Source organism: Ixodes scapularis, unplaced genomic scaffold (assembly GCF_016920785.2).
Source record: "Ixodes scapularis isolate PalLabHiFi unplaced genomic scaffold, ASM1692078v2 PGA_scaffold3__209_contigs__length_174095766, whole genome shotgun sequence".
Lineage (NCBI taxonomy): Eukaryota > Metazoa > Arthropoda > Arachnida > Ixodida > Ixodidae > Ixodes > Ixodes scapularis.
The window spans coordinates 48,639,112-48,661,823 of NW_024609868.1; the positions used below are offsets into that span (position 1 = coordinate 48,639,112).

The 22,712-nt window shown below is 44.8% G+C and overlaps 1 protein-coding gene across 1 annotated transcript; it reads left to right on the forward strand.

Moving 5' to 3' along the window:
* Positions 1-1,185: 1,185 nt before the first annotated feature.
* Positions 1,186-12,477, forward strand: LOC120841978. Its single transcript, XM_042293000.1, has 5 exons — positions 1,186-1,318; positions 2,969-3,039; positions 3,470-3,547; positions 4,058-4,093; positions 12,346-12,477. Exons 1-5 carry the CDS (start codon positions 1,186-1,188, stop codon positions 12,475-12,477), a joined length of 450 nt encoding a protein of 149 aa, XP_042148934.1.
* The last annotated feature ends 10,235 nt before the right edge of the window (positions 12,478-22,712 follow it).

The window sequence follows — 22,712 nt, forward strand, 5'->3', positions numbered from 1 at the left end:
ACCCACGTACCAACCCACCCACGTATCCACCCACCCACCCACCCACAAACCCACTTACCCACGTATCCACCCACCCACAAACCCATCTACGCACCTACCCACCCACCTTTCTTATTAAATATATATATATATATATATATATATATAAAACGCGAAATGACGTAACAAATGTAACTTCTACCAACATCGTTCAAGGCGTGCTAAGAAATCTAAGATGCGCCATGAAAGTAATACCCAAATTCGTCTAAAGAGGATAGGATTTCTAGTCGTTCACTGAGTAAATGCGCAAACAATTAGTGTTAATACAATACACCGAATATGCATCATCATATTAAGCAAATTAAAGGGCCCATGAAACGAATTTTAGGTTTTGATAAATCATTTTAGATTGGGATTTTACTAATAGTACATCGTTCAATGGGCTAAAAGAAAAAAGGTAGAAAGTCAAAAGCCTGACTTTCAGTGCGAAAATTTGAAAACACAGCGGACTATTTTATACCTACTCCCCTTCGTAAGCTCTTTGCCTTTTCACTGTGATACATCCGTGGTCCCAAAAGGGCGTCATCGGGTCCAAACGCACGTCACACCGAAACCGGACCTCACTTAGTCCCTTCACCCCTAAGCTGACATTGTGGTGGAAGCTACGCGCTTGCCGGACCAATCAACCGCCTCGCTTTCATCACCTGACCTCATTCTCTGCGCGTGGGTATGCGCAAAGGAGCGTGATCACGTGGCAGGTCTGGCTGGCCCAACGAGCACGTAGCATCCACAGCACTGTCAGCTTCGGGGTGAATGGGGTGGGGAAATCAACTTTTGTCTGAATTTTGAGCAACGGGCTAATCTTCTAGGGGGACATTTGCTCTGTCCGGGTACACAAACAAGATTCCGAGCAAGGGTGGCCTCCCCTATTTCCGTATTCTTGAGCTGTTTGGTGTAATGCACGATTTATAAGTTGAGGAGGAAAGCTAAGCAGGAAAAGGCTGGAAAAACGTTTCATGACCCCTTTAATATATACCGGAAAGAAAAACTACAGGGGTCATTGAAGTTGGAACAAACGTTTTCTTCCGCAAACTATTCAACATATGTGACTACGCCCCCGTATACGTATTGAAATAAAACACAGAACACGTTAGTTGCTTACAACACTTCCTGCTCCGCATTCCGGGAACAAGAAAGTTGAATGCCATGGAAGCTGCCTTGATCCGCATGTTGCTGGGAACAGCGTTCGTAGGCATGCAGTTGTCCTCGTACGCATTGGTAGTGGCAAATGACGAGTACCTTTATCAAGCAGTTTTGGGAAGGGAACCCGGTATATGCGGTAAGTGAGACTTGGCACGAGATTTTAAACGATATTCATAAAACAAAACGCGCGATGGTTATGCTAAACACTTGGAATCGGCATTGGTAGTATCCGAACGCCCTTGCTCGCCGTACCACGGCGAGCAAGTGTTTGAAAATACGTCTTTGGCGCACCAAAACGCTAAGGAGGGCACGCCACTAGGGAGTTTTCGTAGACCGCGCTGCCCCCTTCGCTAAGCGTTCCGCAACGAAGAAGTTGCTACTGCGCGTGCGCGCCGATAACCTTGACTGTGGTGTTCCCGCTATCGCAGCGGGTTGCGGAGGGCCTTGCGGGACGGCGAAAACGATCTACGAAAACTCCCTAATGAAAGGGCAACATAGAGAACGCGTGAACGCGCGATGACGAGGCAGCCAAGCGCACGCTGTCATTGGCTGAAGTCGAGGGGAAAGAAACGCACGCGGGCCAGGCGCGTTTCGGGGGCAAATAAACGCACGAGGTGCGCAAGGACCAGAGCAGACCAACTTGCACGCCGTAATATTATATCTCTTTAAAATATGTTTCGAATTTTTTTGTTTTTTTGTTTTGTGTATGCAGCGATATTTGTTACAAAAAAAACACATATGAAAAAAAAAATAATTAGGCACCTACATCCTGAAATGGCTTAATAAGGCGAAGAGCTGCACCTTTCGTTTCTGAAAAATCTTCTTTGAAGCGTGGGGTTTCTTTTTCTAAGGACAAACTGCGCTGCAATCCACTTGAATAGTGATCGGCTTAGGTTATATAATAGAACAGAATAGAATAGGATAGTTTTATTTCCAATACATACATTTTCAAAAAGTACAATGATGAACCGGTGTAAGCCTCAAGGGTTTGTGTACCTGGCTCGGCAGAGTGGGTGGCAAATTCACTATGTGTAAATGAGTATAAAATGGTCATTCCCCATCGAAGTCAGTTATTCAAGGAAAAGGTTGAGTTGTCTTACCTCTTTAAATAAAAAAGAAAAAAATATCCGCCAACTACAACCTCCGACAGCACAAAAAAAAATGAAAAAAAAAAGAAAACGGCGAAGACCACGTTGAGTTTTAAGCCTCTTACTATTGCCTAGCGACCAATACGACTGCAGCACTAGACAGTAAGAATGCAGAACAAATCACAAAGCAAGAAGCGTTTCACATAATAGGCCACGTCCTGCAGTCCTCAAATTGTCATTGGCTATTGCAACAAGTGAATCTTGGATGCGAATATTCAGAAGCCCGATTTGATTTTTAACTACACTTTATTTAAACCAAATTAAAATATTTAAGTTAGTAAGAGCCGGCAGCTGTTGAATATTCGAAGATAGTAGCGTAATAACAAAGCGGTTGAAATAATGTATTCAATTTGACGAAATTATCTTAGTTTATAAGGGCGCTATACTCTTCATCCTGTGTTATCCAATGGGTTTTTCAAGCTAAGAAATTTATCTCGAGCTAATTTTAGATGGGGCACTTCTTTACGCTTTGCTGGTAATGTTGGGCTCTTTAAAAGTAACGGGTTACTTGTGATATTACCAGTGGCATAATGACGCTGGGGACGTGATGGTTATGAAATTTTCAGTCATGTAATCGAGCTGTTTCGTTATGATGGTAATCATAACTCAAGTCACCATCGTATTGTCTCCCCGAACAGGTGCTTGGTATAGAAATCCCAACAAAACGGAAGAAATTATGGAATGCGTACTGAAAAACGTATCTACGCCTGTAAGTACATTTAGCGAGTTTTGAGCTCCTCGGTAAGCTAATAGGATACAATGAAGAAGATTGCATATAATGTGCATTTTATGTAGAAAAAAGGCCGGAAACCTCCATAGAAAACAACGCAATACGTTTATCTTTCCTAACTGCTTTCTTGTGTGGGCTTTAGAAACCTTGCTATTGTTGACATGGCGTTTCTTCGCTTGCTTATGAATAAAAATGCCTAAGATACATTTATATCGTATGTCTTGTCTAAAAACATATACACTGCACACGTATTCAAGATGTCCTCCGTTGAATTAGACTTAGAGCCTTATTTTACGAACAAACCGAGTATTACAAAGAGCTGAGCGGCGTAGTGTTGGTGAATTTTACAATAACTAGTATATTCCCTTTCGGCCACCTTATGCGATATATGTGCTTTTTCCTCGTGCAGGTAAAAGAGAAATGGACAAACTATATGGATGATAATTGTTTAACAATAACCGAACTTGTAAGCGAAATGTGCGACCTTGTAAGTTAAATTCTTTTTTAGATGTAATGTAAATGAGAAAGATCTACATGACAAGTGATGTACAATCTCCTGATGTCTGAGCTAGACGTTGAAAACTACATGCCACGACTGTGTAATTATCGTAGAAAAAAACATAATTTTCTTCTCTATGGAAAGTTTAATCTCTGGAAACCACAAGTTTAGTTGTGTCCGCAAATATTGGCTGAGTTTTGGAAAACGGGAAAACTTAAGTGTTTTACGTGGAAACGGTTCTAATATATGTTTTTATTCAAACAAGCGTACACATTGGATGAACAGGGGCTGGGTTACATTTGGGAGGTTTTTTTCTAAAACACATTTTGCGCTAATTGATAGGCCGATAAGCAAACTTTTACGATCAACAGTCATTCTTGTTATGACAGCAAGTATATAGAGCTTGCCGACGTATCCTGACAAGATTACTAGCCGCTGTTTTATGCGTGGTCATCCTCTAACTTCCTTCTAATTCACGTTTTTATTGTTACTGCACAGAGATCAATAATGCCTAGCAGCTTCATCAACTATGAGGTAAGTTTACATCGCAACTGTCGCAGCACTGGAGATAAATTTACAACTTGTTGCGATAATCTAAGCAAAATATAAGCGCAGCAAACTACATTCATATAATGTAGCCATATCCATATGACTTTACAACGTCGTTGCTAGAATTTGAACGTTACCAAGTAGCACAAGAGGTGGGACCAACGTGGGGCCACGTGAAATGGGGGCTCCGGTAGCCCAATCCACGTCGGTCCCATGTGGGCTGCCCAGGCGCGGTGGATCCCACCTCGGATATGCGAGAGTAAATTTGGGCACAGCATGGCCATGCCCAACTTGCGCTGACCATGCAGTTCCCCCGGGGGTCCCACCTCGGTCGTGAGAGGGACAAGTTGCGGTGATGTGGACTCCACGGCGGCAAAGCGCGGGCATGCCCAACTTGGGCTGCCATGTAAGACCCCCGTGGGTCCCACCTCAACTTTACGGGGTTCCAAAGACAATGATGTGGGCTAAGCGGGAGCGTGCCTGAGTTGGCCTGCCCATGTAAGACCCCCATGGGTCTCACCTCGGCTCAGCAGGGACCAAGTTTAGGAAGGCTCCATGGCGGCAAAGCGTGGGCATGCCCAAATTGGGCTGCCATTATAAAACTTCCACGGGACCCACCTCGGCTATACGTGGGCCAAAAGCAATGATGTGGGCTCCACGGCGTCTAGGCGTGGGCTTGCCCGAGTTGGGCTGCCCATGTGAAACCCCGGCCCGTGGGCCCAGCTCGGCTCTTCAAGGGTCAAGTCTACGGAGATGAGGACCCCATGGCGGCAAAGCGTGGGCATGCCCAAATTGGGCTGCCATTATAAAACTTCCACGGGACCCACCTCGGCTATACGTGGGCCAAAAGCAGTGATGTGGGCTCCACGGCGTCTAAGCGTGGGCTTGCCCGAGTTGGGCTGCCCATGTAAAACCCCGGCCCGTGGGCCCAGCTCGGCTCTTCGGGGGTCAAGTCTACGGAAATGAGGACTCCATGGCGGCAAAGCGTGGGCATGCCCAAATTGGGCTGCCATTATAAAACTTCCGTGGGACCCGCCTCGGCTGCACGGGGGCCAAAGGTAATGAATGATGCGAGCTCCACGGCGGCTAAGCATGGGCGGGCCCGACTTGGGCTGCCCAGGTAAAACCCCCGTGGGCCCCACCTCGGCTCTGTGGGGGTCAAGTTTACGGAGATGGGGACTTTATGGCGGCGAAGCGTGGGCATGCCCAATTTGGGCTGCCATTATAAAACTCCCGTGGCACCCACCTTGGCTCTACGGGGGCACATGCAATGGTGTGGGCTCCACGGTGGCTATGCCCGTGCGTGCCCGAGTTGGGCTGACCATGTAAAATCCCCGTGGGTTCCACCTCAGCTCTGCAGGAGCCAAGTTCGGCGCTTCATGGTGGCAAAGCGTGGGCATGCCCAACTTGGGCTGCCAGAAGATAAAATCCCCACGGGACCCACTTCGGCTGCACGGGGGCTGAAGGCAATTATGTGGGCTGAACGGCGGCTAAGCATGGGCGGGCCCGACTCGGGCTGCCCATGTAAAACCCCCGAGGGTCCGACCTCGGCTCTGCGGGGGCCAAGTTAGCAACGGTGTGGAATTTACGGCGGCCAATGGGGGGCATGCTCGACTTGGGTTGCCCATGTAAAACCCCCGTGCCTCTTACCTAGGCTCTGCGTGGGCCATGTTAGCAGTGATGCGGGCTCCAAGGTGGCAAAGCGTGGGCATGCCCAGCTTGGGCTGCCTAAGTAAAACCCTCGTGGCTTCCAACTCGGCTGAGCGTTGGCCACGTTAGCGATAGTGCGGGCTCCACAGTGGCAAAGCGTGGGCATGCCCGACTTGGGCTGCCTGACTAAAACCACCATGGGTCCCTCCTCTGCGGGGGCCAAGTTTGCAAAGGTGTGGGCTCCAAGGCGGCAAAGCGTGGACATGCCCAACTTGGACTAACTGTGCAACTCCCAAAAGGTCCCTTCCCGCTAATATTTAGAATATTTACTCCACGTTCTGGAAATTCAACATAAGAAATCGGCTTAATTTTGATACCGAATCACTGAGGATTGTAATTCTAAGCATGGGCGAGTTATTTTAGGCTTCTAAACTTTATAACTAACCGCCGAATTCAGAAACCTCACTCAAACTACACTCGAACTGAAGGGCCCCTCCACTTCCTCGAGGAAGGCGCGAGGGCCAGCGCTGACCAATCGCGAGGACGGATCCGCCGTCGCGATTGGCCAGCGCCGGCCCTGGCGCCTTCCTCGAGGAAGTGGAGCGGCCCTTCAGTTTGAGTGTAGTTTGAGTGAGGTTTCTGAATTCGGCGGTAACTGACTACTCAGTGGTGTGAATGTAAGAAGGCAGTTTTACAGCTCAAGCTGGCTACACATCCCGATTACCGGTCTAACAGGCGTTTACATGGAAATGTCCACAGCATTTTTTGTTTTGTTCTAGTTCGTACACTTGAAATGCCCAATTATTTGTGGCCTTGTTCAAGACGTTTTAGAGGCCCGTTGCTCTTAAGGTTTGAGCAGCGTTCCAGGCGAGTAAGTGGAATATTTTGGCTCGCGTTTTGAACGTTCGTCATTTCGCTTTCCCACTACAGTTTTTTCGTACTCCGTTCCATTATAGGCGCCAGCGTAGCAGAGGCTACAGGGGCGAGCTCCAAGCCTTCAGTGTGTCGGTCAAGCGCGCGCGCCCAAGCAGTGCATGCGAGCATCGTTCAGGGGGACGTGCCTTTGCAAGCTTCGGCTTCGCTATCACGTAAAGTGAAGACTCTAACTCGTGGAGTGAACACACGTGCGCGCGGAACCTATGAATGAAAGCAATACAAATATCAAAGCTAAATGAACGTTTAATAGGACGCCGTGGCCTCAGGCTGCATTTTTTAACGTTTTGTTATTGCACATTTACAGATGCTGAGATATGCTTGTATTCGGACACGGCATGTGCAAAATCGAACGTTGCAGCGCCACGTAGATGATGCAGTGAGCATAACATGGTCGCGTCTTGAGGAAGCGCTCGCGCCGCCTGCCCCAGAGCAACGAGTCTCTTATCAAAATTGTAATAATTCTAGTAGGCCTACAAGGAAAGTGAGGCATGCTCAATTTGGTATGCGCTGCAATACCCCACACCGTGAAGAAAATATGAAATAACCCCGAACCAAATGAGATTCCTGGGGTGGCCTCACCTGGTCTGCCCGGCCCACTATGGCCCCCACGAGGCGTGCCCCCGGGGGCTGCCCACCTAGGTCCCTTGCGGACCCCACGAGGAGAGCCCGTGTGGGCTGCCCAAGTAAGTCCCTTGTGGGTCCCCCGGTGCGGCTCAGGTGAGCTGCCCAAGCGGGCCTCACTTGGGCCTGACTTGCAGAACCGACGTGGTACCCACGTGGGCTGCCCAAGTGGGACCCACGTCGGCCCCCCTTTCAGAGCCAACTTTCTGCTAGGTCCCTCAACAGAAGCCTAATTAGGCTGCCCAAGTAGGCCCTCCATGGGCACCACGAGGGCAACCCATGTGGGCTGCCCCAATGGAGCAGCCCACATGCGTTGGCCTCGCGCAACTATTTTATCGGGTGTTTGGAGATCGAATCGGTATCAGTCAAGCGTTTGAACGCCCATTAAAATAGCAAACGTGACAAAGCACCCACGGCTGAGCTGGCAGGCTTGCTCTCGTAGTGGAGTAAACAAAGTAACTTGCCGTAAATAGGACTGTCCTCGGGGAAGCTAGGAAGTTGATGAATTTTGGAAAAGTTCCATCTTGACAGCGGCTTTCCAGGTGTGAGCGAATTCCGCGCAGCAAAGCCTTCAAGCTTGTCGTCTGCTAAACCGAACTCATCGAAACCGCCACCAACTCCGCGGTAACTCTTGGTAGCCCTTGTCTCATTGGGCTGCACTACATTTTTCGGCCAGCGGAGTCACTCTTGTGTTTAACCCCAACATATTTATTTATAAAAACTGTGAGGGCTGTCAGTTTTAATGTTTTTGCACAAGCTATTTGACAGACTTCTCGAAAAGCTGCCAAAAAGTTTCAGTGCCGACAACCGCCTAGAAACAGGAGAAGCGGCACTTTTCCCTCGTTTTCCCCAGTCCCATGCATGAGAATGCATGAGAGTGACAGCCCTTACAGTTCTTATATAGCATCTTCGATCAACTCGCACCGGAATCGCCCTGAAACCAGCACAGTGCACAGCGCTCCTCGGTCGTGCAGCGCGATGTCGGTGCAACATCGAGGACAAACTGCGCCGCGCCGGTGCACCGCGGCGAGCTCCACCTTGCGTCACTTCGCGTTTTGTTCGTTTATTTTGCGTAGGTCAGCGCACGCATAGAGTTATTATAATGTACGCTAGAGGTTCAAGTGGCCCTAGTGTGCTGCTGCAAATTGAAGCAGACAGCAACAAGTCGGAAATTGACTTCCGGTAATGCATTTCTATGGGAAAAAGCGAGTACATTTTCTCTCCGCGCTCGAATATAAGAGCAAATATCACGAATAATTCGTACGTACTAGGTAGCTTGGAACATTTCTGAGTCAGGCCGACGAAATAATTGGTCAGTTACGGCGTTTTTCTTTCAAATTCATCGGATTCAAAACGGTGCTAAAACGTCTTCGTACGTGTATTTATATCCACTGTCGGACACTGTTAGCGCGGACACGGCATCGGCGCTTTCCACCATGGGGATATACGTGTCAAACGAACGAAGGAGATGTGGAAAACCAAGAGAGACGGCGAGAACTACGCAGTAACATTGGATAAGTAACTCCTTGTGCATGCAGGCGACCAAAATAAATTGAAAGCCAGCTGATATAGTCCGATTTGCAATAAATAAGTACTGCTTTATTCTTTCTGGTCATGAATATGTGCAAAGATGCATGTTCTGGGTTCAAATCATCAACCGCACGCTCCAAATCTTTGCAAATAGGGAGAGGTCAGAGAACAGGGGCCCGATAACAACTGCCCGACATAGGAAATAATAAAAAGGCACAGCTTTCGTAGTCCACGTACTTTATTTCTTACATTCGAATGTTTTTTAACCATCGTAAAGATGCACGACGGAGTCATTTTCATAGAGTGACAGGACGGGCATATTAGCAATATATAAGCGCCACTGCAATGCTAGCGAACCTTGAACACACTCTACTTTCTTTTCGATCGTTAGTTTGCTTAGAATCGTCGCTCGTTTTTACATACCTGCCATGGAACATAGGTTTGGGCCTGAAATATAGCGAAGCTTAACATCGTTCAGTGGTAAAGAAAAATGCTGTAATTAAAGCAATTACACTTTTACAATATTAATAAGTGTACATACTATCCGGTACAACCGAAATAATAAAAGCCATTCGTGTTATTTTCCGGCGAAGAGGCAAATTTCACGCGCGTTTTCCCATAGGAATGCACAGGAGCACCGCAAAAGTAGACTGGTTGCTGTCTACTTCAATTTGCGTCACGGAAGTCGCATAGACACTAGCGCCAGTTGAATCTTTAGCGTACATTATAATAACTCTTTGAGCGCACGGTGCCCGTCTGCTGTCAATTTCTTCTATTTTTTTACTCGCGGATTTGACGGTCCCACAGAAATAAACATCGTAGACGTGATTGTCGATGGAGTCACGAAGCGGGTGACAATTCCACATGTAGATGTTGGCCATCCCATTATTAGTTCAAGAAAACGAAACACCAGATAATAGCCGTACCTCGCTGTCATCGAAACGCCTCGCGCCGCTTTCCACGAATTTCGTGCTTTTCGGGCGCTCCTTGCCACCGCAGCAATCGCCAATAATCGCGGCGATGGTGATAAACTCGTCGTCTCGCCGTCAGAAGACCCGAGGAAATCATCTGGTGCAGCTGCGAGGCGTGTTCGTTTTTGCAAGATCGCCATCTCGATAGTCTGCGCGTCTGCTACTCCCACCATCTTCTCGATTCCTGCTCCTGGCCGCAACAGCCGCAATGCCTGATGGGACTGCCCCCCGGCGCACCGCCGAATTTCTTGGTGCGCGTTGGGGCAACGAAAAGCCGCACCGGGAGGGTGCGCTTCGTTGATCGAGAACGTACGGTGCGCACCGGTGCACTTGATCGAAGATTAAGGGGCGCACCTCAGTGCCCCGGTGTGCACCGGTGCGGATGATCGAGGATGCTAATAAATAAATGTTCTGTGGTCAAGAGTGGCACCACCGGCAGCCATCGCTTTGTGTCAAGTGACGGCTGCCGGCAGTGTCACTCGACCCCAGAAAGACAAGCCTCGATCCCGATCCAGCCTACCGCATTAGGGATCGGTGCAACTCCGGGAACTGCACGGCTACACGTATCGGTTTAGGTGGAGTCACGCAAGGGTCTGTGGCGCCATCTCAGAGTGCTATATCGTAGTAGCTATATAAATCAACTTTCATGTTTTGACTCGTCGCTAAAGAGCGGCGCTGTTATCGTATTTAGTTTGGTCTCGGGGGTACACGAGCGGTCCGGGTTTTAAGGGTAAGTTTCCCGACTGAGTGTTTTAGTAACGTCGGGATGCAATATATAGCAGCTCCCTCTGAGCATGTGCTGTGAAGTATACCTATAGTTGGCTTGTAGGGCCCCCACGTTGAATGGTGCTCATTCTTTTTTTTTCTGTGACTGAAACGGCGTACCCAGTCCGGCCGTGACGGCAGACTACGTCGAAATGCTATGCTGCGGAGAAGCACCGCAAAATACTTTGTAGTTTTTATTTTTTTTTTATTTCGGCTGGCGATTTTTTTCATTTAATGGCCGCCTAGATTTTATGGGATAGTTTGAGATGGGGGGGGGGGGGGCACATAACTACTACTAACCAGGTCAAATAATAATAAAGGAAGTCGGTTACGAAGGCTGCGTTCTCAATTAGTTTTGAAACAAACGAAAATCAAATCCAATTAAATAATACCAGCTTCTGCATGTATTGTTAAATTTTATATTAGTCTTATTTACAGAATAATAGAAAAAAATAGAGATGTTGCAGTGACTTCCCCCTCGGCCGTGCCCCTACCTTTTGTAGTTTGTCTAGTTCCAGGCTTTACTATTCTCAAGTTTGACGAGAAGGTTTGCCTAATTATCCATTCGAAAGTTACTGATTAAATCAGTCAGTCATAACAAGCTGTCGGAAATATATACGTACTTTTTGAAAAGAAGTGAACATAAAAATCTAAAAATCACTTAAAGGGCAACTCCGCTTCATTTTTGGTTTTGAAAAAACAATGCAGTCCTCTTCAGTATCGCCTAGGAAGACCACACGTGAAATCTTACGACGCAGTTCTGTCTAAATGTTTCTTCAACGGTCCAGCAAACTTTCCAACTCGCCATGTTGCCCAAATCGGCTGACTTGAGCGGGCGAATTCAGGCGCAACCAACAGCGCAGTCGAGGCTACGGCATGGGCGCAGCCAACATTGAGCTAAACGCCATCTACATGGCCCCCTTTTGCTTGTTTTCACTTCTCCGGGCGAGCGTAGCGCATGACGTCAGCAACGTTGCCTCTCGGCGCTCAGCAGTGTCCACGTACGCGCCTGCGCAGCGCGTTTCTTGGGAGCCGTCCGGCCGCCCGCCGTGGTCCCGCCGTTACCGCCGTCTTCCGCGTCACAACCGCCGTCGTCGTCTCACCGATTGTGATTATTGTCTCTCGGAGTTTCGTCCACACTACGGACACCACGTGCGCGCACACTTATGCCGCAGTTGTGCAGACGTCGTTGAATGCCGTAGACACCCAAACGTGACGAAGAGTGCGGTGCAGACGACACCCGCGCCTGCCACACGCCCGCCCCAATGCCGCCCGTCGTTGGGCCGAGGATCACGTGACATCTCGTACCACGTGATGGCCATGTACTTGGCGACCCGAGGTCAATGTTGCCGGGCGGAGCCGAAGCTTCGGTTTCGATTTCCGCTCCTGTTTAAAATCAGATTTAAAAATATATGTCCCATTTTTCACGAAGCAAACGACGTAGTGTGTTTTACTAGGGCTTTTTAATTCGAAATCAATCATTATCCCGAAATCTTCGGAATTGAGCGGAGTTGCCCTTTAACAATTTTCATATTTATGAGAAAAAAGTTACAATGACGTGGTAATAATTTTTTTAACCGCGTACTTGGGACAACCAAGAGGTGTACGTACAAACTGAGTTATTATTGTTTAAAACAAATTCGTGGGTTATTTAGAAAAAGTTAAATAAAAAGGGCTGCTGCATGTGTAATTTTATTCACTAATCCGCATCGGTAAAGTTACAATATTACGGTAGTCACACTAAAAAAATAATTTATTTTCTAGACACAGAGTTTGACAAAAAAATACAACGACGAAGCCCAAAATGTTGGTATAGCATGCACAGCAGACATAACCGGATGGACCGCACAATCCCCACCCAAGACTGCATCTTCCCGGGGGCGAGGTCCACGCTGAATATTGATCGATCAGATGAATAAAGGAAGGACACGGCTCTGCATGAAAACTGAGCAATCCCTTCACGTTGCTCCCTAAGCATGCAAAGGATATGAGTGTTTTCTTCTCGAAATCTATAAACGAATAAAAATAATATCAAAAATACTAGTTTTTTGGTTGCTCCCAATTACTTCTGAACAATTTTAAAGCATGAATAGCTTCAATTAATTAATTTATTTCGAGTACTAAGGACTAAGGGGCCATCTAAAACTTTGTTGTTGTCTTTGTTTTCTACCACTGTCGTCAGCGATAACCTCCTATTTTCGACTTCGATTGAGTTTCTAATTCGAAATATTGATATAGGCTTTTTGACTTTATTAAAAATATTAAAAAGTGTAAGCTCGTTATACATTCCTATTCGGATTTTATTTGTGTGCGCGGGCATATCTGCTACGGCTCATCGTTTGTTGGTCAACCGGCCGCCTTCGGACAAACACCAGCGCGTACTTGGAGATCACAGGCATGCCATGTGCTGCCTACAACCGCAAAGGAAAGTTTTTGCGATCTGGTGGAAAATCCTTCCGTTTCCCAAAGACCGAACAAACGTGAGTAATTAAGTTACTGCAACATTCAAATTAAACTGCAAGAGCTATCCAAGTCTGGCTTCAAAATCGTCACTGACGCCTCAATAGACGATTATGACAACTCCACATACAGGGTGTCACAAAAAAAAATGTACATAGTTTTTTTCACCTCAAAAATAAACTAGGCATCGCCGAACGCCAATACTCCGACCAAACGTTGCGCTAGAGGTCACAACCAGATGCCGAAGTTTCAGCCTGATCCGATATCTTAATCAAAAGTTATAAGTTATTTTCTGAAAATTTCAATGGGAAAATTGCGGCCGATGGAGTGTTCGAATACATGGGGCTCTATGGCATCAGAAACCAAAAACGGCAAAAATGGGCGCCATTTTCCCATTAAAAGTTTCAGAAAATCACTGTTAACATTGGATTAAGGTATCGGATCGGGCTGAATCTTTGGCATCTGGTTGTGACCACTAGCGCTACTTTTGGGCGGAGAATGGGCGTTCGGCGATGCCTAGTTTATTTTCGCGGTGAAAAATACCCTGGAATTTTTCTTAACACCCTGTAGATCGCGGAGAACTTCGCGGACGTCAGACCAGATGCACAACTGAACACCCAGCCCTATGTAGCCTGGTGGGCAGCCAGTCAGATCTGTCATCATGCTTGCCAAGTCCAACTGCAATTAGAAACATGGAACACCACGAAATACATTTTGTTTTTGAACAAACAATATTCGCAAGCGAAAATGACACCATCCTCCGACTTCGCTCATCACCTAGCCGATAACATCAACCCTGCCTTCGACACTCATGGCATTGATATATTGCACCAAATAAGAGTTCAGCTGAAGGCAGACTTGAGGCCGCTGATCGACGCTCGAAACAAAAGCACGGTGTGCAAAGCTTGCCTAAACACGTACGTACAGAAGTACTTAAATGTACGTTTGAACTGTTTCGTCAAGCCAGCAAAGCATAAACCTGCCAAGGTCTCTGGGAAAAGAAATGCGAAAGCAAAAAAGGTCACGCACTGCTTGGACGTACCAGATTGCAGCGTGCGACTCTTATTTAAGGGGCAGTGTGAGTTGGACTACGCTATTCCTTTCACTTCTTTTCTTCTTAGGTCCTACCAACACTGCGAAAGTAAATAAACAAACGTGTAACAAGCAGCTGAAAAAAAAAGTGAACTCTTTTCTTTTTCGATTAGTTTCGTCGTGTTCGCTTCCACTTTGTTTGTTGCGATCTTAGCATCGACGGCTCTGAAACTACCTGCGCAACGATAGTCTTCGTTGAAGGAGTTTCTTTGCTGGGTGATTTGTATCTTTGTATCGTGTGCTAACTTTGTTTTATTCGCCGTTATTTGGGGACTGTTCCGGATTTCTTTTTATTTTCGTCTGGGATCAGGTCCCTATTTTTTCAGCAAAGTTCGGAAAATGTTTTCACGATCATTTTTCTCGTTGCATTTTGCTTTTGTTATGCCGCAGTGGCTGGTGCGCTTGCACTGGTAATCTTGACATGTTGTTTGCACACGCTTTAATTATCACTTACTCATGTAAAACATTGTGACCACGCAGTTTGTAACGAATCAACAGTAACCTCTTACGGCGTAGCTCAAGTAGCTAAACGCCCTGTTTCTGCTTCCCGGATACGCTTCAAACCTTTGTGATCCCCTGAGTGACGTTTCAGAGCGCTAAGTAAACTGCTATATTTTTGTTTGTGCGCGCCTTCTTATTTGAATGTCATTGCAGTTGAAATCAGTGGATTCCACTTTTCAAGCAGACCGGCGGTAATGAATTGTTTCAGCTGTTGGGGTGACGAAACGGGGCTCGCAAAGCTCGAGGACGTCGCGGAGCCTACACTTTTCTATTGCGTCGTCTGCTTCCGTAGACTCCAAGTCCCCTGAGGCGCCAATGTCGCGTTCGCCGTCGCTCCAATGGGCTTTCGGAGGAGTTTCCAGTATAGACCTTTTCTGCAAGGGCACCGCCATCTTGAATTGACGTTACTCCCAGTATGGGCGAAAACATTGTTTTGCCTTTGCCACGCCAATAGAAGGGATTTAGGATATAAGCGTAACCGTCACACTTTCTCGTTTAGCCTCCCCTTTATTTTTTTTTTACTATTTGCAGGTTGAAATGTTGGATTATTTTTTCGTCGCTCATATAGGATACGCCTATTAGGTGGCTGGGGACGAGAGTACACAGAAAAGGTCTATTGGCGAAGCTATTATATGGTATTCCCCTCGGCTCTTTGCGTGGGAGCCATGCACGACAACCGTTTTGCCACGGGCGCGCTGCCTACTTAGCCAGCTGCGCCCGCGGCAATATTACAAAATATATGTTGCTGAGAACACGAGAACACATCAAATATAATATATTTTATGTTATTGCAATATTTAGATTTATACTTTGTTTTGTTTTCTTGTATATTCAGTTCGTATAAGGACAACATAAATCGCTTGCATTTACAATCAAACATTTAACCAAATGAGAAAAAAAAATTGCAGTTAGTACGTGTCTCGAATGGCCTTATTGGACTTGCTTCTGGTGATATGACGGTTCAAGCGTCCTGGCGTTGACAAAAGTTCGGCAGCCAACGGTGACGACACTATTCCGATGCATGTCAAGTCAATTTAGACAAAAATTATATTGATTGCGGTTCGAAAAAAGAAAGAAGCTTACATAACAAAAATAGGATAGAATTTCTTGGCTCAGTTGTTCAGAGTGATAACTAGTTAACTGTACTATAACGGTACGATCACAATTATTTTCTCCTCGTGCATGGCTATGTACTTCGTTACAGCGCACCGCTTCCCACAGCCCCTATAGTAAGACAAGCATATAAATAGTCAACTGGTTGATTCAAGACAAGCAAAAGCAGTTAAACAATAGGCTGGGTTGGAGCGGCATCCTAAAATTTTTTTTTTGTGTCGCAAATTCGGGTATTGCGCCAAAATTGGACAGGATATAGCGTAAACCATTTTTTATCATGAAAGATAACGCGAAGCAATTGCCGCAGATCGCGCGGGGTACTGCCGCCTCTTATTGGTAAAGGCGTCGTGCCGTCATCGTTGGCATTTCGAAGCCGGCTTAAGCTTCCTCGCTGAATTGAGGTTGATTTGCCGCTCATTACGAGATGGTACGGTTGAACACAGAGCAGGTGTCAACACTAATGATGATGTCACTTTCGATAGTTGTCCACCGCCCCGACTTTCCCTTTGGCCCCCGCCGAGCAGCAGGAGGCGGAGCTAGGGCGAAATTTTAGTTTGCGATTACGTTACTCCACCTAAAAGCATTGAAAAACAACAATGACTTTTTACAAATTATTTTTATAGGGAAGTTGAAGCACAAAAAGCTGCTGAGGTAAGAGCGACCTTTTTTAGTTTTTCCTCTCCTGAATTTAGTTACCACACTGACATTTGGCAGAATTTAGAATGAGGCGCTTTTGCTTCAAGAAAAAAAGAAAAAAAATGAACTGTGCTGCAATTTTTGCAGGGCATGCGGCGAGCCTTTTTACCACTTGTTATCTTTCAAAGGCGTTGTGACGTAATCGGGTGACATAAGTGATGACGTCACTTTTGCTAACCTTCCTCTCTGTTCTGGAATTGTTCTGTGTGCTACAAGAATGCTGCAATCATACGCGTTTTATACGCAGTTTTAAATTAGGCAATAATATATTATACAATAATATGAACAATAAATAGCGGGAAGTACAGACATAGGCAGCAACACATAAACATTACAGGACTGAACTTTGTTTGAAGCATAGAGCCAACTGTCCATGTCAATGTGCCTGTCTCTGTAGATAGTAATGGTAATAGTGATAGTGTATTTTCGCTTCATTTTACAAACATTTGAATCCGTTTCACGAAAGCACTTTTGTGCTTGTGTGTGAGTGCGAGCAGTACACCGGAGTACACCTGACAACAACAAAAAAAGAAACTACAACAACAACAGTACAATAAAATACACGAAACGGGGCAGCTGCGACGTTGAAATTATACAATCAAGAATCATTGACAACGAACGGGGCAAACTAATTTGAAACAAAATCCTCCACACATTTTTTTTATAACATTGCGAAATCAAAAAGAACATCATAAAAGCGCTACGAGTTAATGTTATGGCAAATTATAAATAAATCAGCAACACATACTTGGTATTTATGTGCGCGCACATTGACACCATTTCATTGTCTCTCTTATTGCTATTTTAAACGAAGGCAGGTTCTGCAGATTATCCGGTAGTTCATTGAAAAGACGCGGTATGTAATATTTCCTTAACCTCTTTCCATAATTTGTGTACATTCTCGGAACAATAAATTTTTCAGTTTTGCTGAGTTGCTTTTGTCTCGTTGCCTCTGGCTTAAGATCCGGTGTGAAGTAATATTTTGTCAGAAGAACAAACCTCAAAAGCTTATCTTTTGGCAATAAATTCAGGTCGGAGAGCTGTTTTTCAAATGCATTATGCTCAAGCCGCGTTCCGTAGACAATATTCTTTACCATTCTTTTTATCATATTATTTATTTTTTTCTTTCTTTTAAAATCGGATCTGGAAGCATGTATGGTTATTGCATATCTCAATTTCGATTCACCTAGCATTTGGTCGATTGCTGCCTCAGATTCGGATCCGCGTAACTTCGCAGCCTATACAGGTATGATGCGATTACCCTCAATTGGCTCATTAAGTGATCTATGTGCACATTCCAATTCAAACATTTGTCGAGATGTACGCACAGGCACTTAGTTTTTGTAGCGTACACTAAGGCGAGCAGTGACAATTCCTACATTCTGCTGTATGTAAGAAAACCGGTTCCCTAAGATTAATACGTTTTTGATGGGCCCTGATGCACATTAGAGTAGTTTCTTTTTGTGCTTACGAAAATACAATTTCTTGAAAACCAAGTCATAACTTGGTTGGTACCCTGTTGTAGAGATGACACTGCAATATTGTAATTTTTGTTTGCCAATGTTAGAGCCGTGTCATCAGCGTACTGATAAATGTTCGAGTTCAAATGCAGCAAAGCGAGGTCGTTCACATATATATTAAAGAGCATAGGGCCTAATACCGATCCCTGTGGAACACCTATAGTTAAGGTCGACGGCCTCACTGACATTGTTTCCAATTTTGACTCTTTGAGTGCGGTTGTTAAAGTAGCCTTTAAAGAGTCTGAAATAGGTCCTCTGAACCCAGATTTTCCAGCTTATCAAGTAATATGGAATGATCAATCGTATCGAATGCTTTTGTTACGTCTAAGAATATTGCCAGTACTATTTGATTGTTATCTGGTTTCTCATTCATAAATTCCCTCATGTCTTCCAGCAAGAGCGTCATACTTTTCTGCTGTCGGAAGCCATATTGACCGCTGTTTATCAATGAGAACCTATCGCAAAACGAGGCCATAGTTTTTAAAACAAACTTTTCCATTATCTGGGAGATCAATGGCAACAACGCAATCGGCCTGTGGTTTGATCTCTTTTTTCTTCCTTGTTTATAAATTCGTCTAACTATTGAAACTTTCATCTTGTCCGGTATTTTTCCCGTATCAAATATTCCATTCAGAATTGCAAGGATGATTCGCTTTAAGCTGTTGAAATTGACCCTCAAGTCTCTGACCCTCATTTTGTCATATCCTGCCGGCTTTGTTATTTACATTGTGCAAATTATGTCCTGAAGATCCAATTCTGTTATACGTGGAATGTAGGGAGGGCTTTGTAAATATCCCAATAAATTTGCTTTCACTGCAGTACTGCTTACCCGACTACGCAGATTTTCCACCTGTTTAACAAAAGCATTATTGAAGTCGTTACTCAACGATTCAAAGTCGGTTACATCAAAATGTTTCTTTATACACTGGTCTTCACTGGTTCAGGGTGGTTTTGCAATGATTTGGTTTACATTTCATGTTTCCTTTATGTTTTTACCACTCTGCCTGAGTTGCGTCATATGAAACTTCTTTTTCGACAGCCTAATTTTTGCTCTCACCCTGTTTCGTAGCTGCCTATACTCTTTCTTTAATAACGTATCGTCGGGATATTTCTTACACCTATTCCATAGTTTTTTTTCCTAACTCATTTGTTACTACCATTCCCATGTTTTAGTTTGATCGTTATAATCGAGCGTTCATATATACTTCGGAGTGTCTCCACTACCGTTTCATAGAGCGATATGTGATTGAGTTGTTATAGGGAATTTAAGTTTCATCTTTTTATACCGGATCTACTTTATTGTTGTCCAGAATTTGTCGGTATTCCTGCTCTTCCGCTTTAAGGGGTGTCCAAACAGGACACTACAAAACGCACAACTCCGACAAATCGTGAAAATTGAAGCGGGCTTGAAGCGGGCGCGTCCTCTTCAATTTTCACGATTTGTCGGAGTTGTGCGTTTTGTAGTGTCCTGTTTGGACACCCCTTTACGCGTAGTAGTTTTGTCTATTATTCTTAGAGCAACAAAATAATGATCCTCTACATTTTGCTGTATGATCCCACCTATAAACATGAAGTTGCCTGTGCGTACTACAATGTGATCAATGCCCGTTTTCGTAACTTTATCAGCCGTCAATCATTTTTCGTAACACATAATTACACAATATGACTAAGTATTCTTGGATTCCATATGTTGTTTTGCTCATGACGTCAATATCAAAGTCACCTGCTATAACGATATAGTCGTTGTTATTAAAGGAGTTCATTAGTTTGTGGAATTTTTCATAAAACACACTTAAGCTTCCACTAGGCGGCCTATGCACCGCGCATACAGTAAACGAGACTTCATCTTTCTGTATATTCATCGCGATAACTTCCGCGTACTTTAGACCTAATTTGACATTATTCAATAGCTTCCATCGATTTACCTACACCTCCTGCACCAGTGCAGAAAAGTGTAGGGTGGTGCACTTCCGGTCGTATCTAAATACACATACCGGAATACCCTACACTTTTGTGCACCAGTTCAGGGGATACCCGTAAACCGAACGTGGCTAACGTGTGCATTCCTGTATCTTCCTAATCATTCGAACCACAACACGGAGTTCTGACGACCCCACGCGCTATCGTTTCCCCCTCTCCCTCAGTTTCTTGGCGCATTGCTACATCAATAGCCCTCTCGTTGTAAATGTTCGTGCCCTTGTGTGTCGTTCGCGCTATTTATTGTTCATTATGCTCATCCAACTAGCTTACCTTAATATAATACACAAATTACAATATACAATTATAATATACAAATTCATAATACACATAATCTACAATTTGTAATATGCAAGTTGTTGTGACTTTACTAGTTTACTTTATAACTTTTTTGGAGTCACTTTTGAAGACTTCTCTATGCAAATTTTTACGGTGACAATCCCCCGTTTTTTTTTCGTTTTTTTGTTGTTGTAGTGCTTTTCGGATGTCTTTGTGGAGCCTGGAGGGGTAGGTACAACTTCTCTTGGGGTGCTATAGGAAAATAACGCATGCGAAGTACCAGATCATAATTAATTCAACATTCTCACTTGTCTCTAATAACGATGCGCACTCCACTAAAGTAGTGAACTCACTCGACGTATATTGAAATTAATTATTCTATTTTCGCGTTTGAGCATGGCTACACAAGAATTTTTACGAAGATTACTTGTAGAGCTTAATATATGTGTTTAAAAGCGGATTGTATTTCCTTCGAGATTAACACAAAGAGTTTTAATGGACGTCAAATGTTGCGTCGCTGTGAAGTGCAGCGTAGATGCAAAATAACACTTAAGGCCCGTTCACACTCTTGCGACCAAGTACGACTGAGAGAGACGAGATCTCATACAACTTCTTAAATGTTTCTACAATGAGGGGACACACTGGCATTGTGGCGCCATCTATGCGGTGACCCTAGAACTGCATTTCACAAAAGCGAAGGTTTTGCGGGATTTCCGAGGTCAAATGTGCGTAATACCCATAGAAAGGCTCGTTTATAACATTGACAAAAGTTTTTCGAGCCAAAAAAAAAAAGGATATTGCGCGAGAAATAAAAAAAATATGCCGGACCGCCGAGTTTACACTGCTTCCCAATAGATGGCGCCAGTGTGTTCTCTGGTTTAAGAAGTTTTAAGAAACCCAGGTTTAAGAGGTCGTAAGCAGTCGCAAGAGTGTGAACGGGCCTTTACTGTTTGACATTCAATGCAGAACTCAAGGTCACACATATTATCCCGTTTAAGGTCAGCGATGTCTCTTTCTGCTCGCCACCAAAATGTTTTCTCCGGGAAATCAAAATGGCATGTGACATCACCGGGTGTTTTTTATCCCAGCTTCGTTCAGCACCGCAATAGCGGAACAGTGCTGCCATCCTCTTAATAATAAAAAAGGAAAATAAAAGCTACTTTGTCGACATAAAGTGAATATTAACACACGTGTTTAATCGTTTTGTTAAATATAAAGTTCAAAGCATTTCGCTCATGCGTACCGTGTTTGAGAGGCCGGGCTTTAGTAATCTTAGGTAACTGAATATCTTGCTTAGTCAACGTCACCCATTATATACGGCATTAAATGGTGGTTATTAAGACTGATACGAAATATAAAAGTTATGCTGTACTTGCGCTTAACAAACCACTGAAAAATGAACATCGTTAGAACCCATGCGATAAAAAGATGGAATTTCGAGCGACGTAGCACGGGTAAGTAAGATGGAATGCACTCCAAAAGCCTGGTCATTGACTCCCCCCGACAATCGTATTACAAAAAAACAAAAAAAGTCAAGTTTGCAAACTTGAAGTAAACAAAAGTGTAATGAAGGAAATCTTACCGCAATTACAAATAATATGGGAATGAGTGAAGATTGACAAGTGCAGCCGTGGTAATACTGTGATCGAAGAGGGGAGAAGGTGATTATTGAATTTATTGCATTGAAGTTAGGGAAAAGGAAAGGGAAAGAGAGCTGGCGAAAAATTGGGCCAGGAGCGGGGATTGAACCCGCAACCTTCGCCTGTCCGGGACGATGCCTTGACCGATCAGTGTTGCGGAAGGGGCACCCCCCATTCCATTCCAATTCCATTCCGGGAATAAGAGTTTTCGATAATTCAATTCCTTTCAACTCCTAGGATTGGGGACACTGGGCCCATTCCCACTCCTGGAATGACTGAATCGTTCCATTCCATTCCTCTAATTTCTAAACGTAAAAATTGGGAATTGACAGTTACATTTCGCAATGTTTCCGGCATAAGCAGCATAAAGCTGACATTGACAAACGCTTAGACAATTGAAAAAAAAACAAAAAAAAAACGCTAAATGCTTCAAAAAAGCACTAATTTTACTAAGCTGACGGTGCAGGATTGCCTGGAGCGAAGCGTCCGCAGCGGTCCATCGCAGGTGAAACAAAGTATGCAGGGACTAAAGTCAAAGGAAATGAGCGGGCATCCGCTAGCTTGTTTGTAACCCCAACCCACTTGAATGTAAAAGCATTGGAACAAACACCAAGTAAAAGGTAGACTTACACGTAAAAATGCAGTATAAAAAAAAAGCGTTGGAGCAAAGTGCAAGAGGAGAAGTGAGAAGTGAATCTCGCTTTTTTCGCACTTCAAAGGAGTGCGTGCGAATGAACGTGGAAGGCAGCAAGGTTGGCCACCTGCTAAACAACGCTCCTCGAACTACAAGAAAACAATAACTGATCAGCTTGCTGCGGCGGCGTGCGAGTCAAAGAGTTATCAGAGCTCTGCG